The following is a 27,771-nucleotide window of genomic DNA, read 5'->3' as shown; positions in this document are numbered from 1 at the left end:
TAGAAAGTTTTATACCAGTGAAAGGAACTATTTACTGGTCAAGTTCCCAACCCACAGCCAAAGGCCAATCTTGCAAGCAGGCCTTTCTAAGGATAGTAATCTTAGGCCTTCAGTGTTAAGCTCTTTTCTGCACAGGGAAGTATCCTCATATTACCTTTACTTCATACTTTTACTTGAGAAAAATGGAATCAGGTAAAAAATAGAGGGTATAAATAAGATGGTAAGAATGAAAAAAAATTTAAAATCAAATCAAGGGCATCTAGTATATTTTTTTGCTGTACAGAATGAAATATGTCACAATTTAGGCCTCATTTTTTGTTCTTTATTTCTCATGCCCATTTAAAAAAAAAATATATATATATCTTTATTTCAGAGAGGGGGAAAAAGTAGAAACTTCAATGATGAGAGAGAATCATTAATCGGCTGTCTCCTGAACAACCCACACTGGGGATCAAGCCCACAACTCAGGCATATGCCCTGACCTGGAACCAAACCGTGACCTCCTGGTTCATAGGTTGATGCTCAACCACTGAGCCACGCTGGCCGGGTTCTCTTGTCCATTTTAAAATATTGCTATAAAAATTATTATTCATATTGCAACTTTTCAACTTTTGAAGCATTTCATAATAATAAAAAAATGTCTCCAGATTGTGTGTCATATCATTTATTGCCAAATAATTAGAAGAAGGCCTTGTAAATTTTAGTAATAAGTAATAACATAACAACCAAAACCTGGGTGGAAATCCCAGAAAGTAATTACTAAGATTTAAAGACAATATGTACTAGTCACTTATTTTCTTTTGATAGGAAAAACGTGGTCTTCGAGAAATGCGAGTTCTTGAGAATTTGAAGAATATGATCCATGAAACAAATGAACATACTCTTCCCAAATGTAGAGAAACAATGCAAGACAACTTAAACCAAGTTCTCCAGAGATGTAAGCCAGCTATTTTCTTACGTTGCTTTATTTCACATGAGATCTACGCCAAAATGTATCTTTTTGGGTATTTGGTGGGAGTTGGAGAGGATAAAGATAGATGGCCTGTCTCAGAGGAAGTGCTTATCTAGTGACTAATGTGTATTGCCATTGATGTTGAGAGCCTTAATCTCCAAAGTGAGATGTGTGCATCTGCAGTGCACAAGATTACTTATCCTTTTAGGATGTGAGAAAATTGAAACATTTTTTACCTTAAAAAATTTATCCATTAGAAAAAGTTTGATAACCAAGATTTAGGATCTGAAATAAAATGTTTTCAAATAGGATATTAGAGTGTGTTTTTTAACTTAAAAAAAAAATCCTGTTATAATATTAGTATTTTATTATTTTCATTAAGCAAAATACTTTATTTTGAAGACATAGTTAATCAAAAAGAATATTTATTAAACATGTCAAATCATAGCATAAAAGGAGTTTTATTAATAATTGATTTTAAAATTAGAAGTATATCAGAAATACAAGGCTGCTCCTTGCATCTATATTGACACTATTCAGCTTGTCCAAGGATAATGCTGGTAAATAATGATGGATTACTGAAGTGCCAAATAAAATGTTTTTCGGGCAGGGAGGAGGGAGAGAAAACTGGCCAGTGAAGGAAAGCAGCTGAGAGACCTTGGCTAGTAATTAAGTCTTTATGTGCAAGTCCAAGTTAGTCTTGTGTACTCTGATGTTAAAAGGAGATTGGAGAGGAAAAATCCCCTAAGGTCACATTTGGTTTCTTTGAGGGGAGAAACAAGAAGTCTAAAATTAACCTCAGACTTGCATTTTACTACAAACTTGCCCTTGTTTGTTCACACTGTCACTTCCTTAACCTTGACAAACATTCTAGACATTATGCTAAAAATAAAACAAATTATTATTAATAAGAATGCTTATGTATGCATTTGAACTCTGCCTGTAACTTGCCTTTTCTACATTTTGAGAATATAAAAATAAATTAGGTAAAACTTGGTAAAAATCTATAAGCAGTTATTTGACTTGCTTCATTCTTGGGCTAAAGTTATTTCTGATGTGAGGACTGGCCTCTTAAAAGTAGAGTCTTCAGCCCAGTTGGTGTGGCTCAGTGGTTGAGCATCGACCTATGAACCTGGAGTCACGGATCAATTCCCGGTCAGTAGGGGGCCTGCCGGAGGCAGCCGATCAATGATTCTCATCATTGATGTTCCTATCTTTCTCTCCCTCTCCCTTCCTCTCTGAAATATATATATATATATATATATATATATATATAAAAGTAGAGTCTTCACAGTGCATTAAAAAAGTATTATCCAAAATTTAAATGTATTCTCCTAAAAGGAAGAATTAAAACACACAAAATGCAAAGTTAATAATTAAGGTTTTGACATATATACACTGCTTTGGGTCTCATTGTTAGCTTTAGAAACTAGTCAATGATTTTTGGAACTCAGTAGGCTCCAATATAAGTATTTTCATGTAGTAATTATCCTGAACAGCACAGGTACAATGGAGATAATTACCTGCTTTTTAAGCTGATGTAGTTTAAAAATTCACCTGGGCCCAGCTGTTGTTCTTGGGGAATTTCATGTTTAAAAACTTGACATTTTAAGTCATAGTGCTGGCTTGTTTATTTTCACTACTAACTGATCAGAGTTTTACAAGATCATGCAAGTGAATTTATTATATATGGACTATATTCTGATCTTAGTTATACTTTACAAGACTAGTGATGAGTTGAGTTTTGTTCTGTGCCTGTTAGAACTGCCATATTGGTCTCTTCTATGCATGTTTGAGAGCTGTGCTGGCAGTGCCATCAGCTGCATCTCAGAACTATGCTGGTGTGGATCGTGGTCTAACATGATGTACAAAACTAAATAGCTGTGCAACAGTAAAGTGGAGACATCTCGAATTATTTGAATGAGACCTGTTACAGAATCTGCAGCTCATAATTGTTTCTGCTTTTACCTGTGTAGCGCCACCTATCTTGCAAAGTGTGTTTGTGTGAGCAGAGCCTTTAAAACTAACACTCTCCTGTGGATCCTTAACACCACAAAAATAAACAAGAACTCTAGGACAGGAGAGAAACCAAGATGGTGGCATAGGTAAACACCAGAAATTGCTGCCTCACACAACCACGTCAAAAATACAACTAAAAAACAAAATGGACATCATCCAGAACCACAGGAAGGCTGGCTGAGTGGAAATTCTACAACTAGAAGGAAAGAGAAAAGCACAGTGAGACTCAGAGGAGGTGTGGAGGCGCACGTGGAAAGGGCTGGCAACTGAAGACACGGTTGTCTTTTTCAATCGGAAGGGAGACACACGCTCCCGCTCTGAACTCCAGTTCCAGGCGAGTCTCTGGAGACCCAGACTCATACGGGGAGAAGCTGGACTGTCTGGCATCGGTCAGAACTCAAGGGTGGCTTTCCCTCAGAGGTGCTTGCAGCGATTACCGGGACACTGAGACACAGGGCCCCTTAGGGCAGGACTGAGGATCAGCCATGGCTGTTTGCTCCGCCCTGTTGATTCCCTGAGACCCCGCCCCACCCAAGCTGTGTGCAGAGGCTTTTGCATATGGATGACCTGGCTCTTTGCAATCTAAGATTACCTAACAAACTGCAGCTGGGTCAGAGAGACCCAGAACATCCAAAAGAAGGCCCAAGGCCTGACAGCAGCTTGCACTGCTTCACAGCTGGACCTCCTCTGGGCACCTCCAAATCCCAAACAAAGAAGAGGAATCTGCAGATCTCTCCGTGGCTCCTGCTGGGTAGCCTCAGGCAGAGGCTAAATTAGCACCTCCTTAGATCCAAGAGCCAGTGTACCCAGTGGTCAGAGTGGGACCATCCAGATTACAACTCCTCATATCCATAAGGGACACACTCAGGGGGCAGACTCAGTGAGCACCAAAGCCCCACTGAAGCACGTCTTGCCCCAGAAGGGTGTCTCCAGCACAAAGTTCTCCCACCATAGACACAGCTGATTCTCACAGCCAATTGGCCTGGAGGTCGATTCCTCCTGGTGATACCAACTACAATCAAGGCTTGACTACGGCAAGACTGTGCACGCAGCCCACGAGGGGTGCACCAAGAGTGTCCATCTCAGGTAATTGGGGAGGCTGAACTACTGGGCCCTATAGGACACCTAGCACAGAAAGCCACCCTATCAACACAGCAGCCAAAATCAGAGGCAAAGAGATGGGTCACAAATGACAGAAATGGAGAAGGGCAAGTTTCTGGATATAGAGTTCAAAACCACAGGTGCAAGGTTTTTCAAGAGTTTTCTAGAAACTGCCGATAAATTTAGTGAGACCCTCAATAAATCTAGTGAGACCCTTGAGGATATGAAAAGGGACCAAATAGAAATTAAGCATACACTGACTGAAGTAGAGAATGTTATGTAGAGATCCAAAAGCAGACTAGAGGATTGCAAGAATCAAGTCAAAGTTTAAAATACCAAGAAGTAAAAAACACCCAAACGGAAAAGCAAAAAGAAAAAAGAATCTAAGAATATGAGGATAGTGTAAGGAGCCTATGGGACAACTTCAAGTGAACCAACATCCGAATTATAGAGGTGCCAGGAGAAGAGAGAGAACAATATATTGAAAACCTATTTGAAGAAATAATGACAGAAAACTTCCCCTACCTGGTAAGAGAAATAGACTTACAAATCCAGGAAGCACAGAGAACCCCAAACAAAAGGAATCCAAAGAGGACCACACCAAGACACATCATCATTAAAATGCCAAGAGCAAAAGACAAAGAGAGAATCTTAAAAGCAGCAAGAGAAAAACAGTTAGTTGCCTACAAGGGAGTACCCATAAGATTGTCAGCTGATTTCTCAACAGAAACTATGCAGACCAGAAGGGAGTGGCAAGAAATATTCAAAGTGATGAATAGCAAGATCCTACAACCAAGATTACTTTACCCAGCAAAGCTATCATTCAGAATTGAAGGTCAGATAAAGAGCTTCACAGATTTAAAAAAAGCTAAAGGAGTTCATCACCACCAAACCAGTATTATATGAAATGCTGAAAGGTATCCTTTAAGAAGAAGAGGAAGAAGAAGAAAAAGGTAAAGATACAAATTATGAACAAGTACATCTAAACAAGTGAATCTAAAAATCAAGTGAATTAAAAATCTGATGAACAGAATAAACTGGTGAATATAATAGAATCAGGGGCATAGAAAGGGAGTGGACTGACTAGTCTGGGTGGGGAAGGGGATGTGGGGGGTGTGGGAAGAGACTGGACAAAAATGGATGAGGACAGTGTGGGGGCGGGGGGGGGTAAGGGCAGAGGGTGGCGTGGGAACTGGGTGGAGGGGAGCTATGGGGGGAAAAAAGAGGAACAAATGTAATAATCTTAGCAATAAAGATTTAATTTTTAAACCTTATTCATCAATTCAGCAATTTTCAACCTTATTCATCTTATAGCACACATAAACCAATTACTAAAATTCTGTGGCACACTAAAAAATATATTTGACAAAAGAAACAGATATAGTTTTGATTCGTTCACACCAGACAGCTGTGGATAATTTGGCGATCTAAGGGAAAAGAGGTCAGTACCCCTGACTAGTCAGGTATTGCATGTTTTAAAAATTCTTGCAGCACTCCAGTTGAAAATTGCTGCTCTGAGAAGATACATAAAAACAACCCATAAAGTAACTTGTCATCAAGATGCAGCCTTTACTATTTTCTCATCCTGAACATACTAGTAGTGTCTGTGTTTGACTCATTAATTATTTAATACACTTCACCAAGTTTGTTATCTAGAATTCTTGTCCTTGATTTTAGAGAGTAAGGACAGAAAGCCTCTAGGTTATTCCTGATTCAACTTAACTAATACAGCCATAGTAAAATAAACTTTCTCTCTCTTCCTGCCTCCCTCTCTTTTTAAGAGCAGTGACTATTTTTGTATTATTTAAACAAAAGATAAATGTAAAGCACTAAGAAAAAGAAGTTAAGAAATTAGGGGGAGGAGAGAACCAAGATGGCGGCGATATAGGCAGACGTGTCCCAGGTCGTGTCCCGGAGCAAATGGAACGAGCAGCTGAAGCTAGTAACACTCACACCGAATTGGCGAAATTGCTCAGCTGGTGAGAGGGTTTACAGCCGGGAAGAGCAGAACTTCCCTGGTAAGGTAAAAAAAAAACCAGGGATTTGGGCAGGAAAGTTTGCCAGACCTCTGAGCCCAGAGAGTCGGAGGGAGACCGCGTGGCAGACAGCCGCGTCCCTTGGGACAGGCACAGCCCCTGACGGGGGAAAGGAGAACCGCGGGATTCCTGGTGCTGCCAGGGAAATTGAGAGCTGGGTTCTGTGATCACGGAGGACTGAGCCTAAAGGGGGCAGCCTGAAGAGCTGACCTGACCATGCAGTCCCGGTAAGAGAAGAAGCTTACAGAAACCAAGCCTTCCCCGTTTCCGCGGCCGGCATTTGTTTGTTTGTTTTCACTGAATCCTGTTCATGGGACATTTCGGATACAGACACTCACCTGTGCTGAAGAGAGGGAGAGTGTGCTGGGGAGTGGAATCTGGGGAGAGACTGGGGAAAGAGGGGGAGCCGGGAGAGGTGGTAGTGAATTGAGTGCTGAGACACCCCAGAGCCCGGGACTGGGGCATCCACCCGCTCCTGAGAGGGAGTCTCCTCCCCCCAGCCCTCAGGCAAGGAGCACAGCCACACCCAGATTCCACCCTGTACGAGATCAAGGATTAAGATAACCTGATCAGTCCCTGGGAGTTAACAGGGTCTGGCCTATAGGGGGATTTTCAATCCCAGCAACAACATAGCGCCAGTAACTAACTATTACGCAGTCAGCTCTGGGCAGTGAACTTCCACTGGACAGAGAGGCCCTATAGCCTCAGAGGCCAACCCCAGAACACTGCCACCCAGAGGCTGACCCACAAACTGACTCTTTGCTAAACACAAAATAAGGCAGTCTGGGAAATAAATGCGGCATGCTTTAAAATAAGGACTGTGGTTTACAACACAGAGGAACAGTATATCGCAGGGAAACTCAACACTCTCCTGAATACCTGGAAGGTCTAAGGCGAGCCACACTGAAGAATAGAAGAAACGAAGGACCTTCACTACTGCAATTTTTTTTCTTTTTTCACTTTTTAACTAAGAAACCAATTTTTTTTTCATTCTTTTTTTTTCTGTTCTTTTTTTTTTTCTTCTTCTTTTTCTTTCTTTCTTTTCTTCTTTTTCCATCACCTGATTTTACCCTTTTAATTACTACCTTCTTATTTTTAACCAGTATTATTACTGCTACCATTTTACCATTTTTTAAAGTGCCATTTTATTTTTTCTTTATTTTATTTTGGGATTAGTGTTCACCATTCTATTTTCATCGTTATATTATTGGTTGTTTCTAGTTTGCATTCATATCCAGGGAGCTGTTGCTGGAATTTGTTGGGATTAATGGCTGTTCTATAGGAGTATTCTCCTCATATAAAAAGTCTCTTCCCTCTTCCACTTCATTCTCTCTTTTCGCTCTTTTTTTTTTTTTTTCTTTTCTTTTCTCGCTTTTATTTTCCCCCTTCCTTTTTCCCAATTTCATTTTTGCACTCCCTTTTTTTGGTCCCTACTTTTCTTTTCCTTTTTCTCTTTTATCTTTTTCTCTTCCTTCTTCCTTATCCCCTAATTCTCTTAATTCAGGTGGTCACCTTTAATTGGGGTTATTAATATCGTGAATATATTTGTGTATAGTGCCTGGTACGTGGTGCCTTGTTGTGTTGTATTTTGTGCCTTTAAATCAACGCAGCAGATCCAAGCAACAGCAACCTCCTGAGCACCTCATCCTCTGCTGAGGAACAGCAGCTGTACGTGAAACCTCGCCCTACCAGCCGGAAGAGCCACCACAGCTGTGAACAGCACCCACCAGAGGAGCTGCTGCCAACTCAAGAGCAGCTGCTACCACAACCGCCCGAAGAGCAACCACAGACCAAGGAGTCACTGCCACCAAGGGAGCAACCACTGAACAACTCAACGTCTAGATATGTCAGTGAGATCAAACATGGGTAGACAAAGAAACCCCCAAAGGAAAGAGAAGGAGGACTCTCCAGAAAAGCAGCTAAGTAATACAGAGGCATGCAACATGACAGATAAAGAATTCAGAATAAGGATCCTAGAGTGCATAAACCGGATGGAGGAAAAAATCGACAACCTCTGCAAGAAGCAAGAAGAAACAGATGAAAAAATCGATAACATATGGAAGAAGCTAGAAGAAACAGATGAAAAAATCGACAACATATGGAAGAAGCTAGAAGAAACAGATGAAAAAATCAACAACCTAAGTAAGACCCAAGAAGAAATGAAGAGTGATATAGCTGCAATGAAAAACTCCATTGAAAGTATCAACAGTAGACTAGGAGAAGCGGAGGACCGAATAAGTGAATTAGAAGACAAGGAAGCAAAACACACCCAAAATGTACTGCAATTGGAGAAAAAAATTAAAAGACAGGAGGAGAGCCTAAGGGAGCTTTGGGACAACGTGAAACGAAACAACATACGAATAATAGGAGTACCAGAACAACAGAAAGATGAACAAGGATTAGAAAACCTACTCGAAGAAATAATATCAGAAAACTTTCCTGAGGTGGGGAAGAAAAAAGTCACACAAGCCCAGAGAGTCCCAAACAAGGTGAACCCGAAAAGACCCACACCAAGACACATCATAATCACCATGGCAAATGTTCAGGACAAAGAGAGAATCTTACAGGCTGCAAGAGAGAGACGGAAAGTTACATTCAAGGGATCTCCCATTAGATTGTCAAATGACTTCTCAACAGAAACACATCAGGCCAGAAAAGAATGGACTGAAATTTACAAAGTGATGCAAAGCAAAGGACTGAATCCAAGAATACTCTATCCAGCAAGGCTATCATTCAAACTTGAAGGGGAAATAAGAAGCTTCACAGACAAAAAAAGACTAAGGGAGTTTGTCACCACCAAGCCAGCAATGCAAGGAATGCTAAAGGGACTGGTATAAAAATAAGAAATAAAAAGCTCAGAAAGAAAACAGCCACACACACACACAAAAAGAAATGGCTACAAACAAGTACCTTTCAATAATAACTTTAAACGTAAACGGACTAAATGCTCCAACCAAAAGACATCGAGTGGCTGAATGGATAAAAAAACATGACCCATACATCTGCTGTCTACAAGAAACCCACCTCATTAGAAGGGACTCACACAGACTGAAAGTGAAAGGATGGAAAAATATCTTTCAGGCAAATGGAAAGGAAAAGAAAGCTGGGGTAGCAATACTTATATCGGACAAAATAGACCTCAAAGTGAAGGCCTTAACAAGAGATAAGGAAGGCCACTTCATAATACTAAAGGGATCAATACAACAAGAAGATATAACCCTGGTAAACATATATGCACCCAATGTAGGAGCACCCAAATTCATAAAAAAACTCCTGGAAAATATCAAAGGAGAGATCGACAACAATACAATCATAGTAGGGGACTTTAATACACCATTGACAGCACTGGATAAGTCCTACAGACAAACAATCAGCAAAGATACAGCAATCCTAAATGACTCACTAGATCAGATGGACTTAATAGACATCTTCAGAACACTTCACCCCAAAGCCAGAGAATATACGTTCTTCTCAGGTGCTCATGGGACATATTCAAAAATAGACCACATATTGGGTCACAAGCAAAGTATCCCCAAATTCAAGAAGATTGAAATCATAAAAAGCGTCTTCGCAGACCACGATGGCATAATATTAGAAATAAACTACAATAAAAACAACCCAAAATACTCAAACACCTGGAAGCTGAATAGCATGCTATTAAATATTGATTGGGTTACCAATGAGATCAAAGAAGAAATTAAAAACATCCTGGAAACTAATGACAATGAAAACACAACAATCCAAAACCTATGGGACACATTGAAAGCAGTCCTGAGAGGGAAGTTTATAGCTCTACAGGCCTATCTCAAAAAACAAGAAAAAATGGTAGTAAATCATCTAACTCTACAACTCAAAGAATTAGAAAGAGAGCAACAAGAAAACCCCAGAGTGAGCAGAAGGAAGGAGATAATAAAGATTAGAGCAGAAATAAATGACATAGAGACCAAAAAAACAATACAGAAAATCAATGAAACCAAGAGCTGGTTCTTTGAAAGGATAAACAAGATTGATAAACCTCTAGCCAGACTCACCAAGAAGCAGAGAGAGAGGACCCAAATAAATAAAATCAGAAACGATAGAGGCGAAATAACAACAGACCCCACAGAAATACAAATGATTGTTAAAAAATACTATGGACAGCTTTACTCCAACAAACTAGACAACCTGGAGGAAATGGACAAATTCCTAGAAAAATACAGCATTCCAAAACTCAATCAGGAAGAATCTAAAAATCTCAACAGGCCAATTACTATGGAAGAAATTGAAGCAGTCATCAAAAAGCTTCCATCAAACAAAAGCCCAGGACCAGACGGCTTCACAGGGGAGTTTTACCAAACATTCAAGGAAGAACTAAAACCTATCCTCCTCAGACTACTACAAAAAATTCAAGAGGAAGGAACACTTCCAAGCTCATTCTATGAAGCCAGCATCACCCTAATACCAAAACCAGGTAAAGACAACACAATGAAAGAGAATTACAGGCCAATATCCCTCATGAACATAGATGCCAAAATCCTCAACAAAATCTTAGCAAATCGGATCCAGCAGTACATCCGAAAGATCATACACCATGACCAAGTAGGATTTATCCCAGGGATGCAAGGATGGTACAATATCCGCAAATCAATAAACGTGATACATCACATAAACAAATTGAAAGAAAAAAACCACATGGTCATATCAATTGATGCAGAAAAAGCATTTGACAAAATTCAACACCCATTTTTGATAAAAACTCTCAGCAAGGTGGGAGTAGAAGGATCATACCTCAACATAATAAAAGCCATATATGACAGGCCCACAGCCAACATCATACTCAACGGACAAAAACTAACACCATTTCCCCTAAGAACAGGAACAAGACAGGGATGCCCCCTCTCACCACTCCTGTTCAACATAGTACTGGAAGTGTTAGCCATTGCAATTCGGCAAGAAGAAGAAATAAAAGGCATCCAAATTGGAAAAGAGGAAGTAAAACTGTCCTTATTTGCAGACGACATGATATTATACATACAAAACCCTAGAGATTCCATCAAAAAGCTACTAGACTTAATACATGAATTTGGCAATGTAGCAGGATACAAAATTAACCCCAAGAAATCTGAGGCATTTCTATACACCAATAGTGAACTTTCAGAAAGAGAGATTATAAAAACAATCCCGTTTACCATTGCACCAAAAAAACTAAGCTACCTAGGAATAAACTTAACTAAAGAGGTAAAAGACCTATACTCAGAAAACTACAGGACGTTGAAAAAAGACATAGAGGAAGACATAAACAGATGGAAGAACATACCGTGTTCATGGATTGGTAGAATCAACATCATCAAAATGTCCATACTACCCAAAGCAATCTATAAATTCAACGCACTTCCCATTAAAGTACCAACAGCATACTTCAGAGATCTAGAACGAACTTTCCAAAAATTCATCTGGAATAAAAAAAGACCCCGAATAGCTGCAGCAATCCTGAAAAAGAACAAAGTAGGTGGGATCTCAATACCAGATATCAAGTTGTATTACAAAGCCACTGTTCTCAAAACTGCCTGGTACTGGCACAAGAATAGGCACATAGATCAATGGAATAGAATAGAGAGCCCAGAAATCGGCCCGAACCAATATGCTCAATTAATATTTGACAAAGGAGGCAAGAACATACAATGGAGCCAAGATAGTCTCTTCAATAAATGGTGTTGGGAAAATTGGACAGATATATGCAAGAAAATGAAACTAGACCACCAACTTACACCATACACAAAAATAAACTCAAAATGGATACAGGACTTAAATGTACGACAGGATACCATAAAAATTCTAGAAGAATCCAAAGGCAAGAAAATCTCAGACATATGCCGAAGCAATTTCTTCACTGATACAGCTCCTAGGGCACTTGAAACTAAAGAAAAAATGAACAAATGGGACTACATCAAAATAAAAAGCTTCTGCACAGCAAAAGAAACCATCAACAAAACAATGAGAAAACCCACTGTGTGGGAAAACATATTTGCCAATGACATATCTGATAAGGGCCTAATCTCCAAAATTTATAGGGAACTCATACAACTTAACAAAAGAAAGATAAACAATCCAATCAAAAAATGGGCAAAGGACCTAAATAGACACCTTTCAAAAGAGGACATTCAGAAAGCCAAGAGACATATGAAAACATGCTCAAAGTCACTAATCATCCGAGAGATGCAAATCAAAACAGCAATGAGGTACCATCTCACACCTGTCAGACTGGCTATCATCAACAAATCAACAAACGACAAGTGCTGGAGAGGATGTGGAGAAAAAGGAACACTTGTGCACTGCTGGTGGGAATGCAGACTGGTGCAGCCACTATGGAAGACAGTATGGAGTTTCCTTAAAAAACTGAAAATGGAACTCCCATTTGACCCTGTGATCCCACTTCTAGGAATATATCCCAAGAAACCAGAAACACCAATCAGAAAGGATATATGCACCCCTATGTTCATAGCAGCACAATTCACCATAGCTAAGATCTGGAAACAGCCTAAGTGCCCATCAGTAGATGAATGGATTAGAAAACTGTGGTACATCTACACGATGGAATACTATGCTGCTGTAAAAAGGAAGGAACTCTTACCATTTGCAACGTCATGGATGGAACTGGAGAGCATTATGCTAAGTGAAATAAGCCAGTCAATAAAGGAAAAATACCACATGATCTCACTCATTCGTGGACAATAGAGACCATTATAAACTTTTGAACAATAATAGATACAGAGGCAGAGCTGCCTCAAACAGATTGTCGAGCTGCAGCGGGAAGGCCGGGGAGGGTTGGGGGGCAGGAGGTAGGGGGGTAAGAGATCAACTAAAGGACTTGTATGCATGCATATAAGCATAACCAATGGACATAAGACACTGGGTGATAGGGGAGGCTAGGGGACTGTCTAGGGCGGGGGGATAAAATGGATACATATGTAATATCCTTTGTAATACTTTAAGCAATAAAAAAAAAATAAATAAAATAAAATAAAATAAAATAAAATAAAAAAAAAAGAAATTAGGGGGAAAAAGGAGAAAGCAATAAATCACCTTAATAACTACATAAAGATAACCATTGCTTTTTAACTTTGGAGAACATCATTCCAGACAACTTTGTATATATCCAAATGGAAGGATGGATAGTGGGATGACTGCTGAATGAACAGATGGGCAAGTATCAGGGGGGCGGGGGACGGGGGAGAGACCTTCTGATAAGAATGGATCATATAATTTTTTTTAAAATATATTTTATTGATTTTTTACAGAGAGAAAGGGAGAGAGATAGTTAGAAACATTGATGAGAGAGAAACATCGATCAGCTGTCTCCTGCACATCTCCTACTGGGGATGTGCCCACAACCCAGGTACATGCCCTTGACCGGAATCGAACCCGGGACCCTTCAGTCCGCAGGCTGACGCTCTATCCACTGAGCCAAACCGGTTTCGGCAATCATATAATTTTTTCAAATACATTTTTTATTGTTTACACTAGTGCAGATGTCCCTCCTTTTCACCCCCCTTGCCCACCTCCATCCAGTCCCCCCCGCCACGCCCCGCATCTTCACCACACTATTGTCTTTTTAAATTAAAGTATTAATTTTAAATTTTATTTGAATTTAACAGAACAAAAACTTAAAGCTGAAATAAATACATTAAAATATGTGTTTCTTTACTATTGAAGGTAGTTGCTAAAAGATCATTCAAAGAAAAGTAATAAAAGACATTCTGAAGTTAGCATCATAATTTCTGCATTAGTTAATGCCTTGAGACGTGGAGGGGTTAAGACTTAACCTTTTCTCTTGCATCTCTTCCCCAACCTCTCACTTGTGAATTTTAGCTTTGGTAGGGTTCATAGTATTTGTTTCTGTTCTGCAGTTATAATGCTGCCAATTGCTTATTTAGTTGTACACTATTCAACTTCTTTCTGTTTCTGGTTTGTTTATTAGATCTGTAATGATGTTGTTATAGTTCTCAGTTTGTTTCCTTAGCTTTACAGTCACATTTTCATTTCATGCTGTATGTTTGATCGCTTTTAATAGATTCAATTGAGGTGGGTTTTATTCGTTTGTTTTTTGTATTACAAAGTACCAGTGGAGAATTTTATTAGGTTTTATTTCAGAATTGGATACTTTGTCTGTCTTATCTGCCTCTCACATATTATGTTCCTTCTTCCTCCCCCACTCACATCTTTTCTCTATAAATGATAAATGAAAGCTTATCAGAATTCTAAGTTTTGTCTACTCATTTTCTTTCTCTGACTTTTGGGGGAGGAATAGTTATGGTGAGGTTAGGAGTCTCAGTTCTTTATTAGAAGCTGTGTTCCTATTCTTGGCCATCACTTTCCAAAGTTTATAGTATGCAATTATAATATTTCCTTTTTCAGTAAAGGATGGAGATTTTCCCCCCTCTTACTCTTTTATAGTTTTTTATGTATTTTATGAGTTATTTAAGGGGCTAACCTTGTCTGTTTTTGCTACACTCTGCCTCTTTACCTAGAAATCATTAAGAACTCATGATTTAAAATACTACTTTTATAGCACTTTATTAGTTAGAATTTTTACCTGTAGTTTCTTCATAAACTATCATAATTCTATAAAATAAGTATTTATTATCCTCCCTACTTGATAGAAACTGAAATTAATAGTGGTTTAATATCCATCGTTCTCCAATAATAATCAGAGGAATTACCATGCAGACCTAGTTCTGCTCCAAAGCTCAAGATCTTTCAACTTCAGAATATTGCTTTTGTGCATCTTTGAGAAGGTAATAAGCAAAGTCCACCTTTTCTTCTGAGACATCACTTTCTCTTGGATTTTCTCCTACAACACAGGCGCCTCCTTCCATTCTACTTTGTTAGTTCACACCTTTTTCTTGACTTTTAACATTGTTGTGTCCTAAGGCTTGGGTCTGGGATACCTTTTCTGTCTCTACTTGCTTGGTGGTCTCATGTAGAATCACAGTTTTAAATATTATCTGTATGCCATTCATCAATTCTACATTCATGTTTTAACCCTAGGCTCCTCTCTGGATTGCTAGACTTTTTACATCCAACTGCTTAGTCTATTTAGATGTCTAATAAGCATCTCAGTATAACATATCCAGAACCAGACTTGAATTCTTTCCTCAGTTCTGCTTTTACCTCATTTTATACCATTTCATGAATGACATTACCATTCCCTAGATGCTCATGCTGAAAAATCTGAACTCCTATCTTTCTCTCCCTTCTTCATCTCTTTCTCTGGAGTGCTCTCTTTTCCCCACTTCATCTCCTTCACCTCCCTTCTTCCCTCCTTTACTCATCCCGTCTCTCTTCCCCTTCCCTCCCTTCTCATCCCTTTCTCTTCCTTTTTTCCTCTCCATCTCCACTCCTTCCCTTCCTCCCTCTATTCTTTTCTCTTCCCTTTTTTCATTCTTTCCTTCTTTCTCCCCTCATGTATATTTTATTAAATCCTTCTGGCTCAGTGACTCTTATTTTCTAACCCGGGCCCCCCCCCCCCCTCCGCTGCTTGTTTGTTCTAGCTACTCTGGCTACCTTATTCTTCCTCTGATGTGCCAAGTACACTCCCACCTCAGGGCCTTTGCACTTGCTACTGCCTCTGGAATACTCTTTTCTCAGATTTCTGTGCATTCTCATTTCCTATTTGTCTCTGCTCAGATGTCAACAGCGAGACCTAACTCAGCCACTCTAACATTCATCTCCCCTCACTTTGGCATTCTCTGGCCTCCCTACCTTGCTTTGTTTTTCTCCATCATTTCCTGATATGTTAACTATTTATCTATATGCTCTGTCTCCCCAACTAAAATAAGTTTCATGAGCTCAGGGACTCTGTTCTCTGCAGTATCCATGGCACCTAGAATAGCAGTGGCTGGCACATTGTAGCCACTAATTATTTGTTTATTGAAATAAATGAATGAATGAGGATTCAGCCAACATCTGCTCCTAATACCAAACCAAAATTATTTTCTTATGTATGTATTTGAGGTTTACACATACCTACCATGACAGGATGAATTTGTTTCTTTTATGTGAAGACAGTTGGGACATTAACTACTATATGCAGCACAATTACTGTATGTTATACTAATTTCCTTAAATAATCTTTCAGTTGAGAGGAAATAATTTGATAAATTCTTAACTTTTTAAAGTCAGTATAGTTTCCTAAAACACTGAGACAACAGGGGCAACTGCTTCCTATTGACCAGTAAGTCCTGTGGAAGTGATAAGAAGGTTTGGATAAATGGACCTTTTCGTCTTTGAGTCTCTAATGGTGAAGAAAGGGAATGTTTGCTGTAGTCAGGTGACTTTCTAGACTTTAGAAAAGCAGATTTTATTTTACTCGGAAAGTAAACCTTTTTTTATTGTGTGGCTAAAGAATTAAAAAGTAAATTACTTCAAAGGAATTTTTTAGAAATATATATTTTGTCTAAGCACCAAGACAATCCTGGTAAGGAACAAAAGTATGACTTTGTCAGATCTGTTCTAATTAAATTTTAAAGGATATAATAAATGACAAAATAAATGTCATAGTCCTATAACTCTTGTCAGATTAAACCAAGAAAGACCTGAAAATAATGAAACAAAGACCACAAAATGGATATTTTTAAGCCTTCCTTCCATCACCCCTCTCCAAAAAAATAAAAAACCAGGAAATTATAAAAACCACTGCTCAGGAAAGATGATGTAATATTATTACTAGTATAGCACAGAAAGAAGGCAGATCTAATCAGCACCTATTTTGGTTTGTTTTCATCTTTTCTGTTAGAAGAAACAATGAATGATGGGGAACCTAATTTTCAGTACTAAAATACTATCTTTGATATAACTATAAAGAGAATGCTTACTGATGAAAACCTGACTTTTAAAAGCAGAATCCTCCTCTTAACCGTATTTTCACAGGGTGGGTCCTAAAATTCTTCTGAAAGAGAATCACAGCCCCCACCCTGTTGTGGAACTTGTGACCTAGTTGGGGCCAGATTGAGATAGGAAGGCATAATTGTAAAACAGCTAGGTGAACCTCCCTTTAAGCAAATGCAAGCTAAAGTGGTAGGGTGTTACATACCAAATAAGGGGAAATTCTTATAGGGAAAGGATTAATCTGGGGGGATTTTATGAAGGCAGTAAACCTTGAACTGAGCTTTTGAAACAAGTAAAACATTTTAATTATAGGAAAGGAATAAGGAAAGCACTTTGAGTAGGGATAGTATGGTAAATAGAATAATCCTATCTAATAAAAGAGAAACATGGTAATTGGCATACGACCACTACCCTTCCCATTGGCTAATCAGCGAGATATGCAAATTACTGCCAGCCAATATGGCGGCTGGCAGCCAGGCAGCTTGAAAATAACATGAGGCTTGCTTGCTTCAGTGACAGAGGAAACCAACGTTCCCCGCCTGCATTGCTGGCCTCTGAGTCTGCAGTTTGAAACATTGTAACAAATATAGAAGCTAAACAAAACCCCAGAAACCGGCTTTCAGTGAGCCGGGATCTCAGAGCTGGAGTTATACATTGTTTCGATTATAGAACCCAAACAAACCAGATACCTGCGTTCAGCAGCGGAGGCCTAAGAGCTGCAGCCTCAGAGCTAAAGCTGGCCCAGAATTAAAAAAAAGAAAAAAAGGAGCGGTTGGGAGCTTCGTCAGCCGCCAGCCTGAAAACAGCCCTCAGCCCCTCACCCAGACTGGCCAGGCACTCCAGTGGGGACCCCCGCCCTGAAGGGTGTGTGACCAGCTGCAAACAGCCATCATCCCCTCACCCAGGCTGGCCAGGCACCCCAGTGGGGACCCCACCCCCAATCCAGGACACCCTTCAGGGAAAACCAGCCGGCCCCCACACATGCACCAGGCCTCTATCCTATATACTAAAAGGGTAATATGCCTCCCAGCACCGGGATCAGCGGAGCCACGAGGCCTCCCGACACCGGGATCAGCGTGACTGGGGGCAGCGCCCAAACCCCCTGATCACCCTGCGGCTCTGTGTGTGACAGGGGGTGGGGCCACAACCTCCCTATCGGCCCTGCTCTGTTCATGACAGGGGAAGGCGCCCCAACCCCCTGATCAGCCCTGCTCTGTGCCTGATAGTGGGGAACTCCCCAACCCCCTGATCGCCCTGTGGCTCTGTGTGTGACAGGGTGCGGCGCCCCAACCCCCTGATTGGCCCTGCTCTGTGTGTGACGGGGTAGAGCCATAACCTCCCCGTCGGCCCTGCCCTGAGTGTGACAGTGGCAGCGCCCCAACCCCATGATCGGCCCTGCACTGTGGGTGATAGGGGACGATGCCCCAACCGCCCCCCGCGGGCCCTGCTCTGTGTGTGACGGGGTAGAGCCATAACCTCCCCATAGGCCCTGCCCTGAGTGTGAAAGGGTGCAGCACCCCAACCCCCTGATCCGCCCTGCTCTGTGTGTGACAGGGGCCGGTGCCCCAACTCCCCTATCGGCCCTACTCTGTGAGTGACAGGGGGGAGCTCCCCAGCCCCCTGATCGGCCCTGCTCTGTGCGTGACAGGTGGAGCTCCCCAACCCCCTGATGGGCCCTGCTCTGTGTGTGACGGGGGGGGGGGGGAGCTCCCCACCCCCCTGATCGACCCTGTTCTGTGCGTGACAGGGTACGGACCCCCAACCCCCCTGATAGGCCCTGCTCTGTGCATGACGGGGTGGCGCCGCAACCTCCCCATCGACCCTGCCTTGAGTGTGACAGGGGACGGTGCCCCAACCCCCCAATCGGCCCTACCCTGAGCATGATTGAGGGTGGCATCACAACCTCCCGATCCGCCCTGCTCTGTGCATGACAGGGGCGGCACCCCAGCTCCCCAATCGGCCCTGCTCTGAGCCCGACCAGGGGCTGCACCTAGGGATTGGGCCTGCCCTCTGCCACCCGGGAGCAGGCCTAAGCCAGCAGGTCGTTATCTCCCGAGGGGTCCCAAACTGCGAGAGGGCACAGGCCGGGCTGAGGGACCCCCTCTCCCCCCCCGAGTGCACAAATTTTTGTGCATCGGACCTCTAGTAGTTCTAATAATAGAACAGTAGCATTTCTTGACTGCTTACATCTGTCAGTATTACACATGCCATTACTTCTACACATGCCTTATAGAGTCAAATGAAAATGTATTTACTTGGGTAAGAAGTAAATAACAGCAGTCAGAAGTATTTTAAATAGAATATTATGTACCGATCTATTACTCTGCTTACTATGTGTGAAGAACTACGCTAAGTGACTTTTATTAGTATTTAAATATGTGCTATGTTATTTAATTCTTGTATCAATTCTGAAGTCCTCTTTGTTGTTTTACAAATGGAGAACTAAGATGCTACAAAATTAGCAACAGTAGCAATAACAGCACAGGGCAATAAATATTTGGCAAATGAATGAAAGAATAAGTAAACAAACATGCCAAAGATCCGTGAGACAACTGATAAGTGCTCATCTCTAGATTTAACAAAGTCTGACTCTTAGCCTGCACACTAAACAGTAAAGTAAGTGATGACATTTATCTATGTAAATACAATGTATCCCGTAAATGAAAAGGTTTAAATAACTGATGGATTAAAACCAGCTTCATTGATGAAATTATAAGAGGAATGGAGTGTTGAGGATAAGAATCAAGTCTTTAGAGTCAGAGATCTGATTTTAATTCTACTTTTTGTATTTATCTATATAATAAAAACCCAGTGGTGGTAATGCTGTAACAACCAAAGACCAGTCACCAGAAGGCCTCGCTGCGCACAGATGGGTGGGGCTGCGTGTGCAGCAAGGTGTGTGCGGGTGGATGGGGACTTGACTCTGGGTCCCACCCCTCGCTGGAACTCGGGGGGGGGGGGGGGGGTCCGGGTCTCGCACGATTTTACCTGCTGGGTCACTAGTTAGTCATATTACCTCCTTGAGTGGCATCTACCTCTTTACCCTTGTTTTTTACAAATGCCAATACTCTGTAAAGTGTGACAGTGATCCTCTTTAAATAGAAAAGTGGGGTTAAAAGGAATAATGCATGGAAAGTACAGGTCTTGGCACCATAGTACTAATAAATAACTATAGTAATTATTCCTAACAGTTTTGGTCCATTAGAAAGGAAAACAACTCAATGAAAACAATCTGGAGAAGTTTGAATCTGGCAATGGCAGCCAGGATGAATTTGAAGACGAGAGCAGAGGCAAGAAGAATAGTAGAAAGTTGTTGAAGCATTCCAGTAATGTCTGCAAGAGAGCAGTAGTGTGCAAGAGACAAAGGGAGAGAGGCCTAGTGAATGGGAAAGACACTGTAAAGGCACAATCAAAATGTAATGCTAACTTTATATCTTTTTAGAGAATTTTAAGGTTATTGTTGACAATTTGTCATTGGAATTAGTACTTAAATGCCTTTGGCTTGCAACTCAAAGCTCAAGAATGATGGTAGTTCTGATTATGACATACTGAGTATATTAGTAGAACTTCTTTTTTTGCTACCCCACCACAACCAAAATAGTATTGTGGTTTTTTTGTTGTTGCTGTTGTTTTGCATAGTTTTTTGAGATCTAAAACAATCCACATATTTGTTTTTCCAGGTCATTCTTTCATTGATCAAGGGCTGCTAATTGAAAACCCATTCTCTGTTTCATTTCAGTGCAAGCAGCTACTGACTCAGTCTGTAGACTCCAACAGAGGGAGCAGGAACGAAAAAAGGTAAAAGTAGATCATTTGGCTATTGGAGCCTCTAACTTCAGGGTTTTTATTATAATCATATTAGCTTTTGATAAAAAGAAGTTATCTGAATTTGGTTTTTTATGCAATGATTTTAAAAGATTTTAAAATGGCAAATTCATTCATGATGTTTTGAAGAGGTATAGGCACATGATTGCACCATCCATATTTTTATAGTTTAAATTACAGACCTTGACCTTTTTTTTCCACCTTTTCAACATTTCCATCTTTTCCTTGAAAGTGGTATTTGTCTTATGGAGGAGAGAGAATAGGACTTTTACATGGAATAAAAAATACTTACCAGATTGGAAATATAAATCTTCCTTTGCGCCTGAAGCATTGAGTATAGAATGTATATTTCTTCTAGAAAAGGAAGCATTCATGCCCGTGGATGGGTTATTTAGTGAATAGTCATAAGTGCATGTGAATCATTTGCTGGGTAGTGCTTTGCTTATTTTAATTATATCTTAACTAAATTCAGATGTGGAAAAATAGCTTAAGGATTTAAGGTCCTCTTATAACTTGGTGTTTTCACATATAATTTTCATGAATTATTTATATAGCTTATTTATTGATTTAAACCAATAAAGATACACTTATTAAGAAATGTTGAAAATGCTAAGTCATTCTGAAATACACACCTTTTTGCATGTGTGTGTATCAATGAGTGTTACTATCTCCATTTCTCTGGAAGTGTTGTGGTTCAGATTTGGCGTTGTGTAAAAATATAATGGAATGAACCTTGCCCCAGTTTGAATTTCTTCACCCTCTGCTCAACTTTAAATATTGATATAAAGTTTAAATATTGAACAGTTTGATGAATCAAGCCTACTGAAAGAACTTGACATTCAAGCCAGGAGGGAAGGCTGTCCAAGAAGAGTAGAATTGTTTCTAGCAGGCCAGGTCAGGAAACAGGCCGTTGCGTAGCACCTTGATAAAAGGGCAAGGCAAAGCCATAGGCAGGAAAGTCTGGGTTGGGTGGAGTGTTTGCACTGTGTCTAGAGAGCACTGTAGAGGCAGGAACAGGGGCTTCAATGGGCTTTTCCTGGCTGGACAGATTTTTTTTTAATCTTCTACTTTGCTAGGAGAAAAATTTTAGTTTGTTAAGTTTGAAGCAGTTTGTATACTCAGGAGGTAAAAGTCTAGGGGTCCCAAACCACTAGTCCTATCTAATAAAAGAGAAACATGGTAACTGGCATATGACCACTACCCTTCCCATTGGCTAATCAGGGCGATATGCAAATTAACTGCCAGCCAAGATGGCGGCCGGCAGCCAGGAAGCTTAAACTGAACATGAGGCTTGCTTGCTTCAGTGACGGAGGACTGCAACGTTCCCTGCCTGCTTTGCCGGCCTCTGAGCTTGCAGTTTAAGAAACAGTGTAACAAATATAGAAGCTAAACAAAACCCCAGAAACCAGCTTTCAGCGAGCTGGGATCTCAGAGCTGGAGTTGATACAGAGTTTCGATTATAGAACCGAAACAAATCAGATACCTTCTTTCAGCAGCAGAGGCCTCAGAGCTGGAGCCAGAGCTAAAGCTGGCCCAGAATTTAAAAAAAAAGAAAAAAAGGAGCAGTTGGGAGCTTCAGTCGACCTGAAAACAGCCCTCAGCCCCTCACCCAGACTGGCCAGGCACCCCAGTGGGGACCCCCACCCTGAAGGGTGTGTGACCAGCTGCAAACAGCCATCATCCCCTTACCCAGGCTGGCCAGGCACCCCAGTGGGGACCCCCACCCTGATCCAGGACACGCTTCAGGGCAAACCAGCCAGCCCCACCCATGCACCAGGCCTCCATCCTATATACTAAAAGGGTAATATGCCTCCCAGCACTGGAATCAGCGGAGCCACAAGGCCTCCCGGCACCGGGATCAGCGTGACAGGGGGCAGCGCCCAAACCTCCTGATCGCCCTGCGGCTTTGTGTGTGACAGGGGACGGGGCCACAACCTCCCTATCCACCCTGCTCTGTTCGTGACAGGGGAAGGCGCCCCAACCCCCTGATCAGCCCTGCTCTGTGCCTGATAGGGGGGAGCTCCCCAACCCCCTGATCGCCCTGTGGCTCTGTGTGTGACAGGGTGCAGCGCCTCAACCCCCTGATCGGCCCTGCTCTGTGTGTGACAGAGTGCGGTGCCCCAACCCCCCAACCCCCACGGGCTCTGCTCTGTGTGTGATGGGGTAGAGTCATAGCCTCCCCATAGGCCCTGCCCTGAGTGGGACAGTGGCAGCGCCCCAACCCCCTGATTGGCCCTGCTCTGTGGGTTATAGAGGGTGGCACCCCAACCCCCTGATCCGCCCTGCCCTGAGTGTGACAGGGGGTGGTGCCCCAACTCCCCTATCAGCCCTACTCTGTGAGTGACAGGGGGGAGCTTCTCAACCCCCTGATGGGCCCTGCTCTGTGCATGACAGGGGGGAGCTCCCTAACCCCCTGATTGACCCTGCTCTGTGCATGACAGGAGGTAGCACCCCAACTCCCCAATCGGCCCTGCTCTGAGCCCAACCAGGGACTGCACCTAGGGATTGGGCCTGCCCTCTGCCACCCGGGAGCAGGCCTAAGCCAGCAGGTCGTTATCTCCCGAGGGGTCCCAGACTGCGAGAGGGCACAGGCCGGGCTGAGGGACCCCCTCTCCCCCCCCGAGTGCACAAATTTTTGTGCACCGGGCCTCTAGTCTATAATAATAAAGCATAATATGCTAATTAGACCAGACATCCTTCCTGACAACCTTCCAGATGAAGCCAGGGCTGCGAGGGGAGCCCGGGTCCTGGGTGCCTGCCGGTGGCTGGAGAAAAGCCCGGGTCCCGAGTGCCAGAGGAAAGCCAGTGCCAGCAGCCGAGGAAGAAAGGCCTACTCTTGCATGCATTTTGTGCATTGAGCCTCTAGTACTAATATAATGTAGGATAAAGTAAAAGCTGTAAAAGCTGTGGTCCAGTCACAAGGAACTTTGTAGGATCTGACAAAAAAGTAATTTATTAGGAGGATGCTAGCATTCGTTTCAACCTTGCTCAATGAGTTGGACTTCAATTGACAGGATATGGGACGAAAAATATGAGAGGGTGACGGATATCATGTGAGAAAAGACAAAAGATGTTAGAATTCAGTAGTCTGTAGAGCTGGGATGTGGACTATCTAAAGCATGGTGGGGAACTTTTTTTCTGCCAAGTGCCTTTTGGGTATTTATAACATCATTTGCAGGCCATACAAAGTTATCAACTTAAAAATTAGCCTGCTTGCCCTAGCTGGTTTGGCTCAGTGGATAGCGCATCGGCCTGCAGACTGAAAGGTCCCCAGTTCAATTCCTGTCAAGGGCACATGCCCAGTTTGCAGGCACAATCCCCAGTGGAGGGTGTGCTGGAGGCAGCAGATCAATGATTCTCTCTCATCATTGACGTTTCTCTCCCTCACCCTTTCTCTCTGAAATTAATACAAATATATTTTGTAAAAATTAGCCTATTATATTTGGTTGAACGTTGAATTAACTCAAACCTAATGCCTTGGCAGGGCCAGACGAAATGATTTTGCAGGTCTCATATGGCCTGTGGGCCGGACATTCCCCACCCTGATCTAACGGGTTATATCTGAGGATGATTGTGGAGAACCTTGATTGCTATATTAAACGAATTGTTAGTGAAGGCACCAGGAGCATTTCTGTGTTTGAGAAGCAAAAAGACTTTTTCTGTAAGAACACTGGCTATTCCTGGCTGTAACATGTGCAATTCTCTTGGCTTTCACAATGAAAATTAAAAAGGGTGCCCTATGTATGTTGAACATGTTGCTGCGTGATTTAAGCAGATTTATGTGAATATGCTCTCACACATTATTGGTCTTTCGAAGACATAGTCAGAGTAGTGATGATTCTGGTAAAATGGCAATTCTTTTCATCCTTGAGCAGAACTAACCTAAAATTAAATTATAATTGGAATGGTTCTTCTTGGCACTTTGAACTTTTTTCACATTTGGTGTATTAACTATATGTAAGTAAGAAAATGACCAGATTTGGTAAAAAAAAAAAAAAAAAAAAAGTACAGTGTCTTCTATTTCTAGCTGTTTTCTTTATTAGCTAGCTGTATGTTCTTGGACAATGCCTTGAGCTTCAAGCTCTTCATCTGCAAAATAAATACCTATTTTACTTAACCTTATGGATTAATATTTTACTTACCTGATCGTATTACGTGGTTTGTGTGAAATGGTTTTGCAAATTGTATATCACTTTTCATATGTAAGGTGGCACATCTTCCCTGCCAGTTCAATCATTTGTTTAAGGTGCAGGCAGTCACTTTGTGCATAAGAGCCCTGTTGTGGTTTATTAGAGTTGGCAAAGCCCTTGAAAATCCTGCCCATTCATGATTTTCTGAATTAAAAGATGCTGTCCCTGGTTGTTTTTTCTTAAAGCAGCCTCAAGAAATAATAAAGCCCTTAGAATATTTTAGTCATAATTTTATTTCTATAGGTATTATGTTAGAGAACGTTACTGAACTATCTATAGAGTACACATTAAAGTTACTATTTTAGAATGTACTGAAATGTTGTGTTTCACTAAGGACTGAAATGGAGTCTGTGAAACCTACTTGCATAATCAGCCACCCTGAGTATTTTCTTTTCTCAAAATAATGTAATAAAATTAACCAGCTATAAGTCACACAAAGATGTGCTTTTCCTAGAAGAATAAAAATTCTTTATACCAGTGGCTCTCATCCTTCCTAATGCCACAACCCTTTAATACAGTTCCTCATGTTGTGGTGATCCCCAATCATAAAATTATTTTCGTTGCTACTTCATAACTGTAATTTTGCTACTGTTATAAATCGTAATGTAAATATCTGATATGCAGGATGTATTTTCATTGTTACAAATTGAACATAATTAAAGCATAGTGATTAATCACAATAACAATATGTAATTGTATATGTGTTTTCCGATGGTCTTAGGCGACCCCTGTGAAAGGGTCGTTTGACCCCCAAAGGGGTCTCGACCCACAGGTTGAGAATCGCTGCTTTTATACTCTTCCAAGGCAATGAACCTTTAGTCTTCATTTATTTTTCAGAGTTTATGTAGTTAGCAATAGATTTGAAATACGTATCTTTAAGAATTTTTTTTTTTCTGTCATCTGGCTTTTGCCAAAACTTTGACGTGGCAGAGGTTTCACACTACAAATATATAAAAGACATAGAGGTAAAGTTTAATTTCTCATCTAGCAAATATGTACAAAGCAAAATTGACGTCTAGCTGCATTTTGCAATCTAATGTTAATTGTTGTCCTTAGTTATACTGTTGGCTACATTTTGTGTATTTGAATGGCTCTCAGAACAAAGAAAGATGGGAGTAGTAATGGAATAAAATAGACTCTTGCCATTAATCATTAATTCTTTTATGTCAAGACAATTTGTGGAATTCTGTGGGAAGTAAATTATGATAAACGTCATTCATCCAAATCACATTTCCCACAATTGATATCTAAAAGTACATTCATAAGAACAATAAATGTCTTGAAAACGACTCACTAATACAAAGTTGTATTTTGGATGCTAGCAATAAGAGTAGTGCAATGAAAATACAAGTAGCATAAAAATAAAAGAAAATACAAGTAGCTTATAAAATTCACTGGCTCTTAAAAATATGCCATCAAGGGAAGTGAGCTTGTTAATATGTGTGAATAGTTTAAACGTGGTTTCCATACACAAGTATCAACTTTTGAAGCCACATTCAACCAAACTAGAGATAGTAATGAAGTAAACATGAATCCTTTGATTCATCTTGTCCACAAATATTTATTAGATTTAGTTATATCCCAGTATGATTTTATGAGATCAGTGAGATAGCATAGATTATACATTGTTCTTGATAGAGTGTGAAAATGCAGAGTTCATAGATCAATAGGTAATATTCTATTTAAAATCATTACTGACAGTGTTATTCTGACACTTCTTATCAAAGTAAATACTTTTTCATTTGTTTGTGTCGGGCATATGTACAATTAATGGCATATGTATTACTGACAGAAGTTCCAGAGGGCCTTTTAGACTGAGTTTTCTCTGAGACCAGTGTTTCTCAACCTCTGCACTATTGACATTTTGGACCAGATAATTCTTTGAGGGGTGGGAGGGGCTGGCCTGTGCTTTGTAGGATGTTTGCAGCATCCTTGGCCTCTACCCCTTATATGCCAGGAGCAGCTTCCCCTAACCTATACTATGACAACCAAAAATCTGGGAGACAGAAGCATCAAAATCCATTCCCAGTTGAGAACCACTGACTTAGACTAAAGCATGCAGAAATGTATTATGTGTCCCAGAGTTCATTTCTAGACCTGGTCCTAGAATGGTTTGGCTTCAAGATTGGCTTCTCTTTAAATTTATGTCTAATGGGATATATGTAAGACAGTTTATTATTACTATTTTTCACTTTGTTGTAGAAAGAGACAAAACCATTAAAGCTAATTACTCCACGTATACAGTTGTAGCTCATTAACAAAATTTCTCTTCAATTTTTTTTTTTGGCATTTTCTAAATGTATCTTCAGAAAATTAGTTGTGTCCACTTTATAAAGAATGTAGTTGGTTTCATTTATGAAGAATCCTCTGAAACCTGATTTGAATTTTTTTATTGTGATAAAATATACCTAACATAAAATTTACTGGTTTAAGCACTTTTAAGTATGCAGTTCAGTAGCATAAAATACATTCGCATTGTTCTGCAGCCATCACCACCATCCATCTCCAGAACTTTTTCATCTTTCCCAGCTGAGACTCTGTACCCATTAAACACTAATGCCCCATTCTCCCCTCCTCACCCCTGGTAACCACCATTCCACTTTGTTTCCAAAATTTGACTTCTCTAGGTTTCTTTCTAAATGGAATCATGTAGCATTTATCTTTTTGTGATTGGCTTCTGTTATATAGTGTCTTCATAGTTCATCTGTGTTGTAGCATGTATCTGAATTTCATTCCTTTTTAAAGATGATTATATTTTGTGTATCCGTTCATCTATCAATGG

General features: G+C 40.8%; 1 protein-coding gene across 2 annotated transcripts in view; it reads left to right on the top strand.

Moving 5' to 3' along the window:
- BLOC1S5 (biogenesis of lysosomal organelles complex 1 subunit 5) overlaps positions 1 to 27,771 on the top strand; it is a 59,840-nt gene that overhangs the window by 22,031 nt on the left and 10,038 nt on the right. The window contains exons 3-4 of one of the 2 annotated variants that reach the window (XM_059688576.1): positions 808 to 937; positions 20,714 to 20,772. In XM_059688576.1, the coding sequence (XP_059544559.1) occupies positions 808 to 937; positions 20,714 to 20,772 (189 nt within the window). The remainder of the gene's footprint in view (positions 1 to 807; positions 938 to 20,713; positions 20,773 to 27,771) is intronic. The other variant, XM_059688578.1, reaches the window with a different exon arrangement.

This window comes from Myotis daubentonii, chromosome 3, assembly GCF_963259705.1.
Source record: "Myotis daubentonii chromosome 3, mMyoDau2.1, whole genome shotgun sequence".
NCBI classification, from domain to species: Eukaryota; Metazoa; Chordata; class Mammalia; order Chiroptera; family Vespertilionidae; genus Myotis; species Myotis daubentonii.
The sequence above is the reverse complement of the archived record's forward strand: the minus strand, read 5'-3'. Positions and strand labels throughout refer to the sequence as shown.